Source organism: Teleopsis dalmanni, chromosome X (genome assembly GCF_002237135.1).
Source record: "Teleopsis dalmanni isolate 2A chromosome X, ASM223713v2, whole genome shotgun sequence".
Classification (NCBI taxonomy): domain Eukaryota; kingdom Metazoa; phylum Arthropoda; class Insecta; order Diptera; family Diopsidae; genus Teleopsis; species Teleopsis dalmanni.
Window position 1 is genome coordinate 72,412,833 of NC_051848.1, and position 21,457 is coordinate 72,434,289.

General features: G+C 29.2%; 1 protein-coding gene across 1 annotated transcript; it reads left to right on the plus strand.

Annotated features, from left to right (window-relative positions):
* Positions 1-1,688: 1,688 nt before the first annotated feature.
* Positions 1,689-19,902, plus strand: LOC119687447 (glutamate receptor ionotropic, kainate 2; the record flags this gene model as incomplete). Its single annotated transcript, XM_038101766.1, is given in 8 exon segments — positions 1,689-1,746; positions 2,597-2,763; positions 3,918-4,148; positions 6,963-7,115; positions 11,914-12,117; positions 15,110-15,313; positions 18,598-18,702; positions 19,341-19,902. Coding segments are annotated over 7 exon segments (1,603 nt in total), but the record flags the coding sequence as incomplete, so codon positions are not given.
* Between the last annotated feature and the right edge of the window lie 1,555 nt (positions 19,903-21,457).

A 21,457-nucleotide genomic window follows, 5' to 3' on the forward strand; every position in this document is an offset into this window, starting at 1 on the left:
ATAGATGTTATTTTATACAGCCCGACAATTTACTCGACTCTTTTTGAAACAAAGAACGCTTATCTATTATATTTTTATTAAAGGTTACTCTAATATCACAGTGAACTATGCACTCAGTAAACTGGACATACAGGGACTGCTCTTTCAAGAGATACAGTATTGATTAAAATTGAAATCTCTAAATCTTTAAGAAGATATTTTGCAATTCACATAAATCATAATATACTGACTTGTTCATTGGTTTATTGGATATTCACAATTATATATACGAGTGCTGTCTTTTAAGTCTTCCTCCTAGAAATGACAACACAGTCGACAACACAGTGAAAATGATTTTATTGTTTTTCGAAATATTTTCCATGACAACCAATAGATTTTTGCAATCGATTGATGAATTTCTGAAATAGTTTTGCCAATCTGAAGTTAGCATCTTCTAAACGGACTGTTCAGGCGTACTAACACGCTCGCCATGCATTTTTTTCTTAATTTTTCGGAGTAAGAAGAAGTCGTTGGGTATCATGTCGGGTCTGTAAGGTGCATGGCGCGTTAATTCAACGTTTTGAGTGCTCAAAAACACTTCTGTTTGACCTGATGTGTTTCGACGGTTCGTTTTCCTAAATTCTCCAAAGACTTTTGCCAAAGAAATGGTTGTGTACCACTCCAAATTGACTGTTCTATGTTGTTTAAATCGTAAAGTTACGACATTTACGACCGATTTTTCTGAAAAAACATGGATTTGCTCCGTCCGCATGTAACTTTTAACGAGTTCTGTTCACTTTAAAAGACCCAAACAGTAGATTGCTATTCAGTTTCGGGCTCATAGGCATAGATTCATTTAACATTTACTTTAATAACTCATTATTTTCTCAAATACCATAATATAGAACATATAGAACAAAAACCACCCAAAGCATGTTAACCCATATAAAAATACTTGGTTGTTCTCGACTATGTTTCAAGTTCAGTTGACTCTGACATTTTGATTAGTCTTATTTTTAAACAAGTTCAGTTCATTCAGCCCATGAACAGCACCTAACAGATCATTTTTCAGGGTATATCGACTCTACAAACAGTTATTATTATTTTATTAGTCATTTATAAACTCTGGTAGTGTTTGTGAACCGATTAATAATTAACTGTTTCAGTGCAATACTAAAACCAGACTCTTTTGAAAGATATTCGATATCATGAGAGTGCTGTGGTTTAGAAGTTTTTTATTTTGAAAAATTGGTACCGCAGACACCTTTTTTTTATTGAAACTAGACAGCTGAAAGGAAAACTGAAAATGCTTTTACTGGATTTGTGAATTGCATATATGTTTGTAATTATTTGACTGCCAAAATGTCTCTTTAGGAAATTATATTTAAATAATTGCCAAAAATACGTGTTTTAATATACTACACATGGTATCACATCACATTAACATTATTTAAATATAGAAATGATTATATATTTTAAAAAATATTACATATATTTTTTTAAAATATTTTTTAGTGTGCGTTCAGATTGGATCTGAAGTACGAGCAATATTTGGACCATCAGATTCTTCACTTAGTCAACATGTACACTCTATTTGTGATGCACTCGATATACCACATTTAGAAACAAAAATCAGTGGTAATATACTCCATTCCATAAGCTCAATTAGCTTGCATCCAACACAACTTTTTTTAAACAAAGCAATATTGGAAGTCATACAATATCTCAACTGGACTAAAGTGGGCCTGCTTTTTGAAAGCGATTATGGTTAGTATGTCTTAACTAATAGGTGCATATATCTTTCATTACATTTAGAAAAGTAAAAACTTTAAAACTGAACATTATTTTTACTAAATTTTTTATAGAGACGTAGTACTTTAAAATGTTACTTCCAATTCTTTAATTGAAGTGTCTGTACGATATTGCTTCAATGATACTGCAAACTCATATCTTCAATTTATAAGCACTTTTATTTTAATATTATCTTAGAATAGAAAATATAAATATGAGAACAATTCGCTAATGTGACTCTGCAGAGTATGCAGATATGCCGTGAGGACAATAGCTTTAGTCCTGAAGGCACGCTTAAAAATGGATCAAAATATACAGCAATAATATACCAACAATTAAAGCATGAAGAATTGTAAAAGTTGAAAGAACTTTAAAGAACTGTCCTAACAATGCATTAATTTGTATGGTAATTAATTCACAATTAGAATCGATTTAGTTGGACACATATATATATCTTGACTTTGCTTTATACAAATTAACTAATATTCCTTTAATATTTCGAAAGAAAAAACTTGTTGCAATTAGGCAGTTTATATAATTCATTTGTTCGAATTTGTATAAATCCAAATCTTGACAAAAAGGATTTATGAAAGTTAAAAGTAGAATAATATCTTTAAAAAGTTATGATTCGTTTATTCATTTTGTTTATATATTTATTTATTGTTTATTTTGCAGTTTATATAATTCGAACATTTGTTCGAATTTGTATAAATCCAAATCTTGACAAAAAGGATTTATGAAAGTTAAAAGTAGAATAATATTTTTAAAAAGTTATGATTCGTTTGTTCATTTTGTATATAAAGTTATATATTTATTTGTTTTATAGGAGTTATTCAGCTCTCCGAGGTAATGCGGATTCATAATTTAGAAGTTCAAGTCAGAGAGGTTAACTTAAAAACCTACGCTTATGTTTTAAATGAATTTAAAAATAAAGAAGTACATAATCTAATTATTGATATTAACGGATCTAATATAGCAATACTACTTAAGAAGGTAAGCTAGTCATTTTAAAAAAAAATTTCAAAAAATTTTATTTTATACGAGACAAAATATAACAGTATGATAGGGAAAAATAATAGTCTGATAAGAAAGCTCGGTATCACTGCAAAGCTAATACGCTTTTGTAAAATAACATTGAGCCGAACAGAATAGTATTGAAATTTAACAATAAAAAATAAAAATATAATTAATTAGTTCAAATATTCTACAGCTGATTTATCGTTATAATATATATTATATAAAAAATTTCACAACAAATTAACAAAACTCCAGAAAAAAGTGCAAATATAAAAATCCAGTACGGATTTGGGTCAGTTGGCTAATGAACGCTGATTCTGTGCTTCAAATTTGACAGGGCACGATCCTTGGTTCAATCCTTGGTACTTGCAGTCTCAAAAAATTATTTACGAATAATTAAATACAAGAAATAATTTCAAGTACACTGATGATGGGTATTTGGCAATAATCGAAACAGCTGTATGATCAGCGAAAAATTCAATTAATTAAAATAATATAAAATGAATTTTTGTTGTTGTAGTTTACTACTGTTCGAAAAACCTCTATTACCTATAGCTCGGTTAAAGTAGACAATAGCTTCCGAAGTTGTTAAAGATTTTATCTATCCTATCGTCGACGTTACTAACAACAATGATGATGATCAGACGATCTATTGCCAATAGACTCTACTTTTGCCGCTACTGTTGACTTGAGTTTTTATCATTGAGGATATTAGTTCCATATTTAATCTATGCTTTTGCATGATACAGAAGTATTAACACAAAAACGTAATGATTAAGCAACACTAGGACTCATCGAAAGAAAAGTTTTCTGAAAGAAAAATTTAAAATTAAAGCCTTGTCCTGTCGACAGTAGCTCTTAATATTCATAAATCCAGACTAACTGAACCTGTATTATTTTATATTTCATCTTTATATCTTTATGAACTTTATAATACAATGTTTATTTAGATCTCCTGTGATTCTAAGTTTTCATGACATTCATGTCATTTGAGATAGATGATATTATAAACCTGGCTAGTATGTATATCTAATCAGTTTCAATGTTACTAATAAAAGCTAATATTTTTGCCAAACTTTTTTTTTGGATCTAAATAATGCATTTACAATAGTTTTTTCTCTTTTTTATAGATTTTACAAATGCAGATGATTGAATACAAGTACCATTATCTGTTTACTAGCTTTGACATTGAGACCTTTGATTTGGAAGATTTTAAACATAATTTTGTTAATATAACAGCATTTAGATTGGTTGATGTGGATGATGTAGGTGTCAAAGAAATATTAAAGGAAATGGAAATGTATGACAACAATCTAAAACCAAAGGACAAAGATAATTATCAGAAGTTGCGAACTATTAAGGTATTTTATATAATGCAAAATTTGTAATATAATAGATTAAATTATTAAATGTAGCAAGTATATCTTAAGATCTTCATTTAAATATGATTCATTACATTTAGATTTACTTTATTGTTGAATTTTGCAATATAATATATGTATATATGTTAGATTCTAGATGAAATAGTTACCATCTGATCTCAATTTTTTTTTAATTTTTCTGAAGAAATCACTTTAACTTTTAAATTATCTTTTACAATATGGCGTTGCAAATTAACTCACGTAATTATTTATTATATTGTATATTAAAGTATATATCCCCGCAATGAGAGTTAAATTTAATAAAGATATATTTTTATGTATTATATCATTGACATCATTAAATGTTAATGATAAATACCTTTTAAAAGAAATAAATAGTATTATATATTATTATGATCAAATACATTCCTAACATCATCCAAAAGTAATAGATAGTGTTTGTAGTAGTAGTAGGGTTTTATCACTTCTTATTCTAGTATTGATATCTTACAACAAGTTGTATCTCATATATACATATATATACTGAGATACATATATTTATCTCATATATATCTCAGCAAGTTGTTAAAAATTATACTCCGATTCATGTTGTAGGTATATACGTATAAATTATAGAGTATTTGGTTTACGATTTGAATACTTACTTCAAGATTTCATAACATCGAGCATTTGATGACTTTATAGAATTTATCACTTCTAAAATTCTATTATTGGTGTAATAGTGCTACGGACATAGCTACGAAAATAGTTGTATATGATAAAAAATCAATCAATATTTTTAATTCCCAGCCAGCATTTAACATCAGGGAAGAGTAAAAATATCATCGCGTGGTTAATGTAAACACACGTAGATAAGCTTGCGGTATAGTGTTTCAGCTGTAGTATTTGCAGCCTCAGCCGTGAGTCGCAAGAAACCATCATTCGCGAGTAATGCAAATTATTCGCGAAATCACCGCGAAGAATTATTTTAGAAGATTGTTGCTGGGAGCTTTTAATACTTTTAATATAAATTTGAGTTGATACTTACTTTTTGTATGTAACAAATAAATAATAAATAAAACGTTATTGAGAAAAAACGATTTTCAGTAAGAAAAACATTAGAGAATAAATTAAGTTTCAAAAAATTGCCAAATAATAATCTATGCGAGTAATAAGTTATCATTCTGTGGCGATTATTATCGTTTGGCGATCGTTTATGTTGGCTGGGTTGTGAGGTGTTGGTTTGTCCGGTTTTCTTCATAGTTTTCTATGCATTAATCGTTATTCATTATATACAGGAATATATGCAATACATTCATCCCTTCATCTTTAGTTCGATTATATTCCTAGGTTAATAGGTTGTTATGATTTCATCTATTAAAGTTTTTTTCAAAGCTAAGGCTAATAGCAATTTGTAATGATATAACATTTATGTAGAAATCGTTTAATTTTACCTCAGTAGTATTATCTTATATCTTGTAAAATTCGACCGCAAGCATTAATGGATGATATCTTCTCTTATAATCTACAGAGTGTCAGGCTTGTTTTTTTGAATAATTTAGCTTAACTTGTAGGAGAATCTAGTAACGCTTTGATATGCTTGCCGTTCAAATTGATTTCTTGCTCTATTATTTGTACCTTACTTACTGCCATTTTTTTTTAATTTTTTTTACTTTTTTAAAATATTTAACGAATGTTTTATGTGAATCTTACGGTGATATGTTGAAATTTTTATCTACTTGTATCACCGCACCGCTTAGGATTCACTTATCAACTTTTGCTTCTTTCCACCTGTTTGAAATACTTATCTGTAAAATCCAGATTTGGCGGTACAAAAGCAAAGCATCAAATACAAAAACTTTCTTAGCTCGTAACCTGGTTGCACTCAGCGGGAGGATATTGATCATATTCCGTAGATATGTATATCAAATATATGTAGGCTAAAAAGGAAACTATATTCCACACTTAAATTCGACTTAACTATTTAATAGCTATTCCAGTCATAGAGAGTCTACAGAATTTTTATTATTTTCTTCGAGATATTAATATTGCTAAGTTGTGAAAATCATATACCTTCTTAAGTCTCTAAATATAAATTTTTAGTATCCGTTATAAAAAATCTTTAAGAATCGTAGTTAATAGAAAAAACATTGTCAGTTATAGAATAGTTTTTTTAAATTCTTATTGCAGGCCTATTTTTCTACCCAAGTCTTAATATTTTTTCGATGATTCTTTTTTCGAACATGCAGTTGTGAGATACTGTAAGGGATACCATAAACTATGTGCTTACGTAGGTGCTTAGAACTTTCAACGATTCTTTTTACGGATCTAATCCATTTTAACTTACTAGAGAGTTTGCTAATATTTACTGATATACGCGTATATATTTTTGTGGAATCAGAAATGGGAAACCCAGACAATGTCATATTTATCATAGTACTGTACCTACATTTATTCAAACATGATTCTTGGTAAGCTATGCCTGATTATGGTTTAAGTCATAAGGTCTCAAACAAGTGCCTTTTAATTAGAAGTCACTGTAGTCATATGCAATATCTGTTCTCATAATTGTTTCCCTTTGCACAAATTCCCGCTGAGTAAACACGAGTTGCAAAACGATTTAACAAATCTTTGTGTTGAATACTAATTCATCCAGGAGGATTAACAAATTTTATTTTGCATTTTTCTACCTTTAAACAGTAACGCTTGACTTGTTCACACTATGCCCAAAATAAGGGTTGTAAATTGTATCTGCATTGTTGTTGTAACATATTGTCCTCATTTTATTAATAAATTACAAATTTTACTCAACAGTCTGAACCGGCAATGATTTACGACTCCGTCTACGTTTTCGCAATCGCACTGCAAACTTTGAAGCAATCGCAAAAAGTTCTCATACATAATGTCTCCTGTGAAGAAGGGAAACCTTGGAACGGAGGTCTAAGTCTTATAAATTATATCAACTCGGTAAATATGAACATAAGTAAGATATTTATAAATAAGTCCTAGTATTCTTTATGTTAAATTAAAAATAAATGATCCCACTTTATGAAAATAAATTTACACTTTATTTAAGCATAACTTTCCTCTGCGCATGACAGTTCTTTCATATTTAAAATTCTCTAATCTATACCAGTCGTAAATTTAAATTGTGCTTACAAGGCTCCATAAGCAACTTTCTTACCTATCACATCTATTAGAATACTATCTCCTTACCATAAATATTTTGCTCCTATGCACCATGAGGAATAATTACGATATAAAATATACATACATACATATGTCCGTTTAACCAAGCTAATTCCTTAGATTTCGATAAATATAATACATACACATATATTTATTTATAAAGCTGAAACATTTCTAAGAACAAACAAATTTTATCGGGTATTAAATCATTATATCGAGCTGCAGTAATATAGTCTATTTTATAATACAAACTGTCAACATTTATGAAGAAGAATTGCAAAATATTTTATACCAGATTTTTTGAAGATTACTCATCGATCTTACTGCAATAGAGATATTCACTCTGGCTTATAAACTTATTGCGAGATGCACGAAACGCACAGATTGCACGAGATTGCAATGAACATCAAAAAATACACGCACATATTTTCTTGCAATTGCTTGCAATCTTCCTATACCTAAACCATCCACGTATACTATATATGCCTGTAGCAAAACAAAAAAGGGAAATAAACTGCTGTTTTGACAATTGTTGCTTCTTATGTAGATGTGGTATGCTGCAAAAACAGCTGTTCAATTTTGATGTTGCAATTCTGCAATAGAGGTGTTCTCGCACTCTTGCAATTTTAGTATAGTATTCTTGCAATTCGTGTTCCTTAGAATGACTTTGGAAGACAGAGTGAATACCGCTAGTATATTTGCCGATTATTGTAAGATATAGGTCTTCAGGTAATAATGATCTTGCAATAAAATATTTGTATGTATCTTAAAAACCGCTGAACGAGTTACATGAAGAAGATCTTAGAGGCACTAGTCCTCATCTGTGAAAGGGAGAAATTAGCACAATGAAATAAGGCAAATCACTCATGTTTAGATTCGTTAAAATCTCACGAGTCTTTAAGGTGGTATTTAGTTTAGACCTTTCAAGTCAATTAGATGGTGTTCACGTCTTATATAGTTTTTCAAATTAATAACGCGGTATTTACGTCTCATATAGTTTTTCAGGTCAATAAACAAGCTTTTGTATATTTTATTTTTAAATGATACCAAAAAATCCAGGACATGACTGCAACCAATAAAACCATAAGCGCAGCATATAATATATGCAAATTCCAGCCCCTACTAAGACCTCTAATTCATATTTTTTATCCAAAAGATCAAACATTTTATAAACGTCATGCAAAACATGATAACCAATTTGATGCAAAGCACAATCAAAAATCAAAGTCTAATAGCTAAGTTCATAGTCATTAAAAACACAATCCACCATAACGAACTTCCAAAACACTTAAAAATATCTATAAGCTACTTCTATTTGAGAACATAGATTATATTCTTAGAAATCTTATATTCAGCTTGATTTGCAGTTAATACTTAACAATTTTTTAATGACCTCGATCATAAATTTATTGTTACCGGTGATTATAATGCGAAATACACTTTTGGGGCTTCAAGGTTGGTATCACCTTAAGCTTTGAATTATATGCAGAACTTAGTAATGTTCGTGATATGTTTCTTTTGGGATACCTACTGGGTGTCAGATAATCGAAAACCTTCACATTTAATCGACTTAAAGGTCATCGAAGGTTTCAAATGTAAAGATATAATTGCTAAACCTTCTTACGAATTATATTCTGATAACTCTTTTATTAACTAAAATATCTGATGAAACTTAGTAGCCCTTTAACAAAAAATATGTTAGTCTAACATTGGTAGCCTTATTGCCAACCAGAGGAAAATGGCAAAAATTTTGATCTTAGAGCGGAAAATAAAGACTAAGTAAAGCATCAAAAGACCTAAAAAGGACACTATGCAGTGATAATTATTCAAGGGCGTTGAACAATTAATATCGAGGGCATTGGCCAATGAAAGAAAATAATTTTTCCTTATGAAAGACAGTAAAAACACGTATACCATCAATCTAAAATCATCCACCGCTTAGAAAACATGACCAATCTTGGGCTATTAGTGACAAAGATAAAGGTTGCATTTTAACAGAATACCTTAAAATCGGCTTTTAATCTAATACCAAAGCAATAGATTTCCTACTTAAAATTGGATATAATCGTTGAATATCCAATTGAACTTTTTCAGCATACTTGATGATTGCAAAGTCAAGAAAGGACTTAATTCTGCCGTCATCATGTAGATCTCTAAGTCTTGGGCCTCAATTAAATAAAATTTTTAGAAAAATGTTGCTGTCGAATATTATACCTATAATAACCCGAAGACATATTATAACTTATCTCCAATTTTTTGTAAGAATAGATTATACAACTATTGGGATTGCCAAAGATTAGATTTAAATTTGCTAAAGAAATTTTCATTGCGTTTCAAGACAAAAAAGTATGTCTCTACTGTATTCTTAGACGTGGTTTATGAGGGCCTAATACATAATAGAAAACAAAGTGCACATAAACTTTTCTTCCAATATATAGCAACTAGAAAATTGTAGTTGAAACGCATTTCTTTTAATCTAAGAGAAATTTATATAAAGACTAAAACTCCTTAAAGAATCTTACCCGCAACATTTCTCTACTTAATCCATACATCTTGTTCTATCGCATTAAACTATGAAGCTCGGTATGGTGCTCTAATACCAACAACATACAGAAAGTTCAAAATGCATTACTTAGTTAAATTACCGGTGTTCTATGATATCTTTAAATGGAACATATCCACAACGGTCTTGGAAAAGTTACAGAAGTTGTAGCTGAATACTGTCAAAAATACAAAGCAAAATTATATCGGCATCGCAATACAAAAGCGAAATAGGTGTGTCAAGGTCTAATGATTTTCAGATTAAATCGAAAAACTTATACTAGCTTAATGTGACGACAGAGCAAACATTCATAATTTTGATTAAATCACGAAAACTGCATAATACAAATTGTACTATTACTTCCTAAAAATACAGATACAATTTTAAATAAATAAATTAAAATAATGATGTGATAATTTCTAACAACTTGCATCCATAATTTGTTAAAGTATGTGGACCCACAGGTCAGACACAGGCGTAGATTGCAGTTCTATTAAAAACTGTAGATCCAACTTATAGACTAATTCTGAGGTTTAGTAATTCACTACTCTGAGGTTTTCCAATTATTAATCTGCAGTCTATGATCGTGATATTCAAAATTTTATATTATTTATAGATTGGTGATATCGATCTTTTTATTTTAAACGTAGTAATACACCTATGCCGTTTATAAATCTAGAGTAAGTTTATCAATCGAGATTGCACTTTTAGTGCATTTTAGTGCTTAATTATATAATTATAATTATTAATTATGGTAATTTTGGGTAATCTAATTACAAAATTAATCTTTATTGCACAGCTCTGGTTGCAAAATACTTGCTAAATTGGACTTAAGTGGCCTTTAGACATCAACGCGCGTTGACAAACACACGAAGTCTTCTCTCTCCATTACACATTAAATTTACCAACAATTTTTTAAACACGCCTCCAGCAAACAATGCAAAATTTGTTCACTCATCAGTATTAAAGCAATCGCTGAAGTGTCAACAGCGGCTGCTATGCGTAATTTCCTTACGAAAAATGATGTTTTACATTTAATTTATAATTTTAATTTATATATTTTTATATTTATTTTTATGATTTCAATTTATATATTTATTTTTATATATATTATATTTTATATAATTTAATTTTTTTTTTTGGTATTTTTTAATAACAAATTTTCCGTAGGTGCACAATGCAATTAATATTTAAAACAAAATTTTTATTGTAATTTAATGTTTGGTTATTTTTTTTTAGCCCAAGGTTATTAATATTTTAATTCTTCTTAATAAAATGTTTTGGAAATTAAAAAATTTTACCTAGGTAGAAAATACAAATATTTAAAATTAAATTCATTCATATTTGCAAAGCATCGCATCCTAACGACAAATCATGCGTGCATTTAAACGATGTTTACGCTTCCATTTCTCAAAATAAATAAAATTTTGCATGCCGACCAAATCCGACTGTATATGCAAAAACACGAGCATGTTTGAAGAAATATCAAAATGTTTTGATTTTCGTCAACACATTTCTTAAAATTTCAAATGTTACTATTACACAAACAAATTTCGCATTTCACAAAGTAGGAGAAAAGTAGGAGAAAAAAATTCTCTTGTGAGAGCGATTTTTTAGTATATTTGTTGTTTTATCTTGGGCGTGTTTTAAAAATTGTTAAAAAATTGTTTGTGTAATGGCAAGCGCGCGTTGACAACGAACGTTGCTGTCTAATGGGCCCTTTATGATTCTCATTTAGTAAAAACAAATTTGTAAATATGTATATGTCTTCCTATTGCAGTAAAAAGCATAAAGATTTTAATATTGATATTGATTTGAGTTAGTGCTAATTCTAATTTACGCATTATTCCTAATGGTGATGTTAACAGTTAAGTTTCTTTTTTTTATTAATGTAGTAACTGCTTGATAAATGGACTCCAAAATCGTTTTTTTGATTTATACATACATATATAATATTAATATTTATTAATACATTATATTAACAAATAAAAAAATTTTAATTTGGGTTTTTTTTTGTTTTTTTTTTTTGTTAAGGTTGAATGGCGAGGTTTATCAGGACCAATTCAGTTTGAGGAGGGCCATCGAATTCAGTTTAAATTAGATCTAATAAAACTTAAACAGCATTCCTTCGTTAAAGTGGGGGAGTGGTCACCACAAAAACTCCTAAACATAACAAATCCATCGCTTTTCTTCGAAGCAGGTTCTATGAATGTAACATTAGTTGTTATCACTATTTTGGTAAGTTTTTCGACATTAATTTGCGTAAATTATAAGAACAATATTTTGGCAAAATATATGAAGAAGTATGCTCAATCATTCTTCCTGTACAGAAATAGAACCAAGTAGTGCTTTGTTTAAAATGTATTGGTTCTATGATCAATTTTTACATCCTTTATAAAAGTGTAAAATGGGTATTCAGGCATGTTAAGGTTTTTGTAACTGATTGCAGGAACCATTGTAAACCCCATTATGTATATATTTCTTGATCAGTTTAATGATCTAATTTCCTTTACTTTATTCGTATATCTGTTTTATCTCAAATTACTCTCCCATTTTTTCCAATTTGGTCAAAATTAAATCATTATATAGTAAAGCTGCATAATAAACTGAACAATCGAATTTGGGTTTTAGTAGTTTTTAATACAGATTTGTATATATATAGAATTAGATATAGCTGTTACCTTATATTCTCCACCATCTATAGTAAACCATTTGACTATGATAATATAAATGTACAATAATGAAATGGTTTGAAATGGCTTAAGTTGACCACATTCTTTTAATCCTAAAACGGCACAATTTCAAATATTATATTGTAATATCGATTTGCCTTTTAACAACTTCATTTGTTGTTTTTGTTATGTTCTCTAAAACATCTTTTTTTTTATTTTCCATGAAAGAGTCCACAAAATTGGAATTGAGTCAAGTCATCTAGCCAATCATACATTGCAAGCATAGATAATGATTCGTTTCCACTGACATGATGCTTTCTTTTATGCGCGAATTACAAGTCTTGCATAGACTTTAAAATGAATCAAGACATTTTCTAAGAAAAGGGCATTTTCGTATTATTTTAGAATAATGGCCAGATTTTATGTCTTATTAGATCTAATCAGATAAGTTTTTTTCAAAATCTGTGTATATCCTTTTTCTGTATTTATTATTCAATTTTCGAGTTAATATACCATATATATTTTTTTTTTAAAATTCATTAAAATAAATTTGATTTAACGTCAATACGACAGTAGCCACTAATTTTACTTTAATAGAAACATTCGCGATTAATGTATAACACTCGAGATTATTTTACAACACTCTAGATTTTTTGCCAGAGTGACAAGATTACACTGAAATTAACAGCAGTATAAGTAGATAGACAAAAAATGTGATTTGTATCCACATGTGCCTAATTTGTTGGTTTATATATTTAGCTGTCGTTTTGAAAAAATAAATAAAATCAAAATAATGACAAATTGACTGCAAATGCTTGTCAGCTGACGACGAAACTTCAGATGAAGATATATATATCAACTTAATACCATTAAACTTAAACTTAAAAAATTAGTTTGAGCATTTTAATTCAATTAGTTTATTTATTTATTAATCTAAATTAAATCCAGATTTACCAATCGAAAACGCTATTATTAAAAATCTTCACTAACAGATAACAGTAAACAATGTAAAATTATCAGTAGTATCAAAAATATAATCAATAACTTTCAACCAATACTTAAGACCATGGTGTATCACACCATAATCTAATCTAATATATAACCTTTCAAAAGGAAATTAAAAGACGATTTAAGGAAAACAAATCAATCTCAAAATGTATAAAATGTTATTGTACGCTTATTCATCTTTTAAGAAAATTTTTATTTTATTTATATATTTTTAGAAAATAACTTAATACGTTTTTAGTGCTGTTACAAAGCATTGAAGTCAATTGAATATCAAATTAGTAAAAAAATTTACAAAGTTTAAAAACATGTTTTATGATAATAAAGTAAATTTGCTATATCGAAGAAGTGCAATTGTTGTTAACGAATGAAGTTTTCGTTTAAATAAATTAAATTAAACAAAATAAGTGCACTTTGACTTTGTATGTTTTGGTAATACGCGAGACTATGATTCAAATTTTATAGGGTTCGATTCCTGACAGTCATATATAACTCGCTATAGTATTATATCGACAATTAAACCAATATATGTATCCGGACACTGTTGATTATGTTGGACATTTGACGGTATTTGAAAGATCAAAACAGTTCTTCAGAAGAATAAAATTAAAGTTCTTTTGGAAATAGAGTTCTTGTCATAGGGCATGAATATGACCTAATAACCTTCCTGACTAGCTCAGATCTATGTGCTCAGCTTAGATAAGTAACATTACTTGTAATATTAATTAAAAAATCTCTTATTAGTCAATGTGACAAATTGTTGTTAATTTAAACTCTACACTTTGTTTAAATATAATAAAAAAAATAAAAAAAGGGCTTGAATGTATTAATTTGAAAATTAGTTACTTAGTTTGATAAACTAATTAATTAGTTTTACTGTTTATAATGCACATCTAAATACATATAGAATAATAGTATATAATCTGATCCATAGTCGTACTTGACTTGTATGTTCGAACTTGGAACTTTTCTCCGTAATACGTTCCCAGATTAGGTTCTATGCATAAGAAAAAAATAAACGCATGCAATAAATTATGCCTCTACAAAAGAAAAGTATTGAAATTGAACAATGAAAAATAAAAATATAATTAATTAATTCAAATATTCTACAGCTGGTTTATGATTTCTTTCTAACATAAACACAAAAAGTGAATTTGTTAATAAAACTTTCACAGTCAATTAAAAAAACTCCAGAAAAATGTGCGAACATAAAAGTCAAGTACGGCTTTGGGTCCGTTGGTTAAAGAGCGTTGACTCTGAGCTTCAAATTTGGCAGGACACGAGTTCGATTCCTGGCACGAATAATTACGTATAATTAAATACAAGAATTATTTCAAAGACCACTGATGATGAGTATTTAGCAATACTCGAAACAGCTGTGTTATCAGCCAAAAATTAAAGTAATAAAAATAATATATTAAAAGAATTTATGTTGTTGTGGTTCACTACTTTTCGTAATCTCTTTATTAAGTTCATTAAAATTTTATGTACAATTAACAATATATATTTAAGCAAATATATTATGCTATGACTTTTAATGTTTTTTTCTTTAGGAAACTCCCTATGTTATGATGCACTATGGTAAAAATTTTACAGGAAATGAGAGATTTTATGGATTTTGTGTGGATATTTTAAAACAAATATCGCGTCATGTTGGGTTTGATTATATCTTAGACTTAGTACCTGATCGCAAATATGGAGCAAAAGATCCAAATACTGGGGAATGGAATGGCATAGTTTGGCAATTAATGAAATATGTAAGCGAAAGCGAATATATAAGATTCACATACAAAGGGTTCTTAACGCTTTTAATCTGACATCAGTATGACATTTGAATTTACTAAAAAAAAAATTTGTGAAGTTAAAACTTCGTTTACAATAATACAAAACTATCATATGTTTAAGAAAAAAAAATGTTTCTATTTGTTATAAATTGAAGACGAATAAAAACTCATAAAAAAGTTTTGAAAACTGTTATGCCAAATAATATATCAGAGGGCTAACAAAATTTTACTTAGTTGGCTAAAAAAAAATTGAAAAACCCAATTTTAATTTCCTAACTCTTTTATTCATCAATTTTGATTTTTTACCCTTATTTGTATTCATATCATATTATTCATATTCATACATTTATTTGTATTCAGATCTGAAAATTGGAGTCTCTTCCAAATTCACTGTATTAGTTGTCTCCTCATTATTGTCGAAGACGCCTCCTCCAGGTCCAGAGAATATGGTGCGTAACGAATATATTTAACCCCTGAGACAACAAGAAAGTTACACGTTTTTTAAGTAGTGTGAACTGGCGCATCATTGTTGTGCGTCTGTTCAATCTTTGCAGAAATAACACCTACAATCTTTCCTCATGTGCTTTTAATGCTGACTTCTATTGATTGACTTTAGCGGATATATTAGCACCTTCTGCGACCTATATAATCGACTGCTGCTTTATTTTTGGGTTATACTTTTAGACCCAGCTTCATTATCGGTTACAAGTTAATCAAAGATGATGAAACCTTCTTTTTCAAATTAAAAAAAAAATTGAGCGAGGATGGAAAAACCGAAGCAAGCCAAAGTTGATTTCAAAAATTCTAAAACAGCCACAATTTGCATAATTTAAAAATGAAGATCGAAAAATTTAGGATGGATGAAAACGCAGATAAAGAATTTTCATTTTAAAATCTGAAAAGTCTACATTTGGATTTCGGACGTCTAAGTTAAAACAACTGTTAGTACATTAATCAGAAAAACCAAAGTGTTTCAAAGGGCTGAAAACAAATAATAATGTATTATTTGGAAACCCAATAAGAATTGGAAGCTTCAAATTTGAAGATTTGAAAGAAAGTGATTGAATTAAATTGCTCGTTGCTGACAGAAAACTTCTTGCAAACAAGGAGCTGATCCAGTTAGTAACCCAACCATTACTTGATACGGAGCTGCAGTTTACTATATCAAGGGAGGTAACAACAAAAACAATGACGAAAGTTTATTTCGAGAAGTGAATCAATATTTTTCTTCAAAATGTTCCCAACAAAAAATGCATCAATAAATTATCACGAGTACTAAATCTAGCCAGTAGCTGTTATAGAAAGGAACAGAAAGAAGGACAAAACAGACAAAGTTGGACATATATCTGAAGTAAAATTAAAATTTATGAAGACAAAAATATTTTATCGGATTTAAACAGTTTTAATAAACAAAACCCTTTATACATTAATTTTTAAAAAATTAAAACTGATTTGGTTGAAATTGTTTTCGTTAAAGGGTTTTTCAATTTACAGCGAAAATCGGTATAGGTATGAGTGTATTTGCAACCAAAAAGATGAAATTCTGTCTTACAAATAAAAGTCAGAATGTTTTTGGCTAAAAACTTTCTGATTTCAGTCAGGAACAGGATCTTATAATCACCCTCTCCCAGGCAGAGATGACGTCCCATAATGTCGAACAGACCCATTTTACAGAAAGATAGCTTAACATTAATTTTTATGAATTTTGAATCGATTTTCATGATTTTCATTCATTCATTATAAAAACTATTCGAAATTTATAATTTTAAAAACGAGCATAATAAACTTCTGCACAATTTGTTTTTTTTAGGTAAGTAGAACTGTACTATGTTACTATACGAAATTTGGGTGCAACCTATTAAACAGTGTCGGTACGCTCAAGTTCACGGCTTTTTATTCTCTCTTTAATGAAATGTTCCTTTAACATCAATCGTGTGGCGACGCATTTCATTAAATATATTAGTCTTAATGTTATAAATAGACCTAAATGATATGTCCACCGCTTGAATCACTTCTCAAAACTCTTACAAAGATTTTCGACAACAATTGTATTATATCTAGAACTTCGTCATTCTTAGCCTTTGATGTTCAGATAGAATGATATAAATTAAATATGTCATCTCCATCTTCCTTAAATACTATGTAGGCTTCATATGCTTGTGTTTTTGACATCACAGGAGATTTTTTGTTTGAAATACGAAGGTACACTTATTATTTAACTCATTATTCAAAATGGGGCATAGCAAAATACTTCAGAGTATGAATACAAAGAACAAATTATGGAAACATATGAGGGGTATTCACTCTCTCTTGTAAACTCATTGCAGGGAGCACGAAATGTAAGAATGCTATACAAAAACTGCAAGACTGCGAGAACACCTCTGTTGCAGAATTGCATCATCAAAATAAATCAGTTGTTTTTGCAGCCGCATCACATTGAGCAAAGAAAAATAAAAGTATAACAATGCCGCGAACAAGTGAAATACAAACATGTATAGATTTGTTTATTGAAAATAGTGCTTTTAATATTTTGATTGAAGGTATTAACATGTTGTTAATGTAGTTTTCACTACTGTATAGTTTCTATTTGTTAGATGACGCAAATTACTGGGAAGTGATGGAGCAATTAAATGAAGACCTTTTGTTTACTTTAGTAAACCATCACGGAAATCACCAACCCGTACCAAAATCTATTCAATGGAGATCTACCATTCTTCAAGAATTTGATGAAGGCCGTTTTCGTCAGATGCTTAGAGTAAATTGGAACGAATTTTCCTTAATACTATCACTAATAAACACTAGCGCGGAGTTCACTAATTCACATTCCAACTTACCTTTCGCTACCAAATTCAAATTTAAAAATGAGAAGCAACAAATGTCAAAACAGCTGATTTCTGCCATTTCTGTTTTGTTGCAATCAAATATACATAGGTTTTAGTATTGGAAGATTGCACGCAATTGCACGAAATTTTGTGCGTGTATTTTGTTGTTGTTATTTGCATTCTCGTACAATCTTTGCATTTCGTGCACCTTGCAATGAGTTTGCAAGAGAGAGTGAATACCCCTATGGTACTTGCATAGTAATGTAGTATAATACTACCAAATTGCAAAAAAAATAAACATTGTGGTATAATGCTCGTAAATTATTAACTCCGAATTCTTTTTACACAGAGTACCCATATGTATGTGATAACATATATATTTATTGTATATTTTTTATTAAAATAATAACTGTTTTAAAAGAACATTATTTTCAGAAAGCGGATTTAGCTGTTGGGTCAATGACTATCACTTATGCACGGGAAAGTGTCATAGATTTTACAAAACCTTTTATGAATTTGGGAATAAGTATTTTATTTAAGGTAACTTAAGATCATTTATTTTTATGTTGAAGTTATATTAATATTTTATTTAATTATTTTTTATATAGATAAAAGATTTATAATATATCAATTTTTTTCACTTGAATTTACTATTGCAAGCTTACACTTGCTTTGCTTGTTATAATCTATATTTTGAAGCTAAGTTGAGCACTGACTGCGTGCGCAAGTTTAGTGCTTGCTTCGTAATCGATATGAATTTAATTTAGAAAGCAACTCATATGCAGTATTACATTTGCAACGTATGTTTTTACTTACTTAAAATATTCTGAAGGTTTTATATTATTCGAAAAAAAAAATTTGTGATAATCTAGAGTTAGTGAATATGGGTTTTGTTTCTTTTTTTTGCTTCTTATATTTTTTTTAAGAAATATTCCTTACTATTCTTAAGTTGATTAAAATTTTGGTGTATATTTGCTTTAAGCAGAAAAAAATTTTTGCAATAAACATTTAGAACTTCTAATAGTTATTATGAATATGATTAAAAATTTGTATTTTATTACGAGCATTTACCTATACCATAGATGTCCTAACCCAACCTAACGTTTCAAAAGAATTTATGTACTGCTACTACTAAAGTTTACTAAGTAACATCATCAAGTTTTTACATATACTTACAGGTGACATCAATTCCACCACCTCGTTTATTTTCTTTTATGAAACCATTGGCCTTTGATATATGGATCTATGTTTTGGCCTCTTATGTTATCGTATCGCTAACAATTTATGTTGTTTCTAAGTTTTCACCTTTCGAGTGGCACAATTCAAAACACTGTAACCTGAACACCGATTTGCTATATAGTCAATTCACAATAGGAAATAGTTTTTGGTTTACTGTTGGCACACTAATGCAACAGGGATCAGATATAAATCCAAAGGCTTATTCAACGCGTATCGTTAGTTCAATATGGTGGTTTTTTACTCTTATTATTATCTCATCATACACAGCAAACCTAGCAGCATTTTTAACTGTTGAACGAATGACGACACCAATTGAAAATGCGGAAGATTTAGCCAGTCAAACAGAGATTTCATACGGCACCTTAGAAAGCGGTTCTACTATGACATTTTTTCGCGATTCAATGATGGAAACATACCAAAAAATGTGGCGCAATATGGATAATAAAAAACCATCCTCTTTTACTAGCACTTACGAAGAAGGGATTAAACGTGTAATTGAAGGTAATTATGCATTTCTTATGGAATCAACTATGCTCGACTATATTGTTCAGAGAGATTGTAATCTAACGCAAATTGGTGGATTATTAGATACAAAAGGTAATTAAGTACTTTAGATGCATTAATTATTTATTGAACATACCTATATATACACATATATATGTATATACACGTAATATATATATACATACTAGTAGATGACCCGGCGAACTCTGTTCCGCCTTAAAGGCAATAAATAAGCAGTTTTTTTTTAATTGGAAAAAATACAAAAAAAAAAAATACCTACATTAATCATTCATAATTTATTTGTGTATTTTAGTACACATCGCAAATTATCTATTTGTTGACCTCTGTTGTTCGCTCGACCTTCAGTCCTTAAATTTGCAGTATTTCGTATTCTTCTTGCATTACGGCTTTGTCGGGAAAGATTCGATCGTCTTGGTCGCGGCATTATTAAAAAACTAAAAACTCAAATTTTCAACCATACCATACATTAAAATTGTTAATTATTTATTTTGTTGAGTTTGCAACAACCAGGTAGTTTTATTGATTAAAAACGATATTTATTGCAACACAAACTTATATTGATCTAATACAACTTTTAAAAACACATTAACTAAGTTATATTTCTATCTGTTAAATTTTAATAAAATATTTTAATAAAGTATTAGTATTGCTGTTAAGCTAGACTTACTTTGTATAGGGACAAAGAAGCTTTATTAAATTTTAGAGGAATTTTTAGAATAACATAGCATAGCTTCTTTGTAAAAGCACCAGAATGGTCGCTTTACATATAGTAAGTAAAAAATATGCATTACAAAATGTCTCTACAAAAAGAGTAGCTTTGAAAAGAAATAAAGAATTAGCAAACCCAAAAAGTTAAACTTTCAATTCGTTGAACTTGTGTTTCCAAAATAAAGCTGTAGTTTTTAAGCTCGTTCTAATTTAAAGCACGGCAAGTGCTTTGGTTGTTGTCACTAATTAAATAAAAATAAGTGACAATAAAACCTGGAACTTGAGCATTGAAAGTTTGTGCAGCCTTGACTTCTTGTGGATAACACGATTAGTCATCGCTTCTAATTTGACAGGCACGAGTTCTAAGCCTGGCATTTGCAGTCTAAACAAATTATATTAAACTAATTAAATAAAATTCGATTATTTCTAAAGACCACTGATGAAGAGTACTTGGCAATACTCGAAACAGCGTTGTATGGTCAGCCGAACTTCAATAAAATTAAAAATAAATTTTTGTGTTTGTACTTTATTTCTTTCTTTGCTATTCGAAAATTCCAATAAAATATTTTCTTATATCAAAAATTTGATAATTTCAAAACCTACTTTGTCGTGAACGGGATAAACAGGTATCCTATGTCCTTCTCCTGGCCTTAAACTACCTCCCTGCCAATTTTCAGCTAAATCGGTTCAGCCTATATCCTTCTCCTGGCCTTAAACTACCTCCCTGCCAATTTTCAGCTAAATCGGTTCAGCCGTTCTTGAGTTATAAGTGGTGTAACAAAAACACATCTTTCTTTTATATATATAGAAGATTAATTTAAAT